This window comes from Penaeus monodon, chromosome 30 (assembly GCF_015228065.2).
Source record: "Penaeus monodon isolate SGIC_2016 chromosome 30, NSTDA_Pmon_1, whole genome shotgun sequence".
Lineage (NCBI taxonomy): Eukaryota > Metazoa > Arthropoda > Malacostraca > Decapoda > Penaeidae > Penaeus > Penaeus monodon.
In genome coordinates, this window is record NC_051415.1 from 33,115,109 (window position 1) to 33,116,285 (window position 1,177).

A 1,177-nucleotide genomic window follows, 5' to 3' on the forward strand; every position below is an offset into this window, starting at 1 on the left:
TGTTGGCGTATGTATTGAATTTTTTAGATATATGATGGAAGAAATGTCAATTGGAAGGACTGGGTGTATTTCTTAAATTTGGGATGTATAATACTTTTTTTTTTTATCTTGGTAACTGTTATTCCATTAAAAAAAAACTTGGCTGCATCATTGAATTACTTTGATTTACAGTTTTTCATTGTAAGCTTTAAAAGATAGTCAATGACAGTTCTTTCCCTTTTGATTTTAGACACATTAATGTATAAAACATTTATGAATAATTAAGAGGCATACCAGTAAATTAATGATGAAAAATATCTCTTAATGCAGATATGCAAGAAAAGCACACAGTTCCAAGGATATGAACAGCAAGATGCCCACGAACTCCTCCGCTGCCTCCTGGATGCTATACGTAATGAGGAAATCCTACGATCAAAGAGGGCCATTCTCAAGGCCTTTGCTCTCTCGGAGAAGACTGACCCTAACACTGTGAGTCCACGGCTCAAGACCATGATCAAGGGCTATGGCAAGCAGGCAACTCACACCTTGGTTGATCACATCTTTGGAGGACATCTCATTAGCACAGGTGAATTAATGTGGCAATTTTGGTACTTTTTGGTTCCTTTTTATCTCTCATTTTGTTTGTGAGAAGGGCCTGTACCCATGTAGGTTGGAAGGAGCAACTTTTTGCTTTTACAGTTTTGAGAAATGTTGTGTACATTATACAGTAGATATGATTTGTCTCATTTACATCTTTCTCCCTTGCAGTCTTCTGTGAAGAGTGCCATTGGTCATCGCAAGTGTTTGAGCCATTTATGGATCTTTCTCTCCCCATTAATGAAGAGAAAGTAAGTGCTGGATTTTCATCTCATTAGATAAGTTGTAACAGATCCTTTTTGAATATACACCATCTTTGCCATTTTACTGATTCTTTAAATTTACAATGGGGATTTACAATTAGGTTATCTTACTTTACTACTGGCTGTTAATATAGTGATTGATATGCTCAAAGTGATATAATTTTTTTTATATGGCAACAGATTCTGACTTGAAATGCTGATATTTATCCCTCAGAAGCTTACTGAAACTAATGTACCTTGCTTGTAGGGTAAACCAAAGAAGGCATCACCTTCGGATGATGAAAGCTTACTGGATTGCTTTGGGAGACAGTCCAGCAACAACAATGTTTCCAAGCACC

General features: G+C 36.4%; 1 protein-coding gene across 1 annotated transcript in view; it reads left to right on the forward strand.

Moving 5' to 3' along the window:
• Positions 1–24: 24 nt before the first annotated feature.
• LOC119592728 (ubiquitin carboxyl-terminal hydrolase 16-like) overlaps positions 25–1,177 on the forward strand; it is a gene marked incomplete at its 3' end in the record, with an annotated part of 1,680 nt that continues 527 nt past the window's right edge. Inside the window, 3 exon segments of the mRNA XM_037941663.1 lie at positions 25–565; positions 748–827; positions 1,087–1,177. Of these exon segments, the coding sequence (XP_037797591.1) occupies positions 304–565; positions 748–827; positions 1,087–1,177 (433 nt within the window).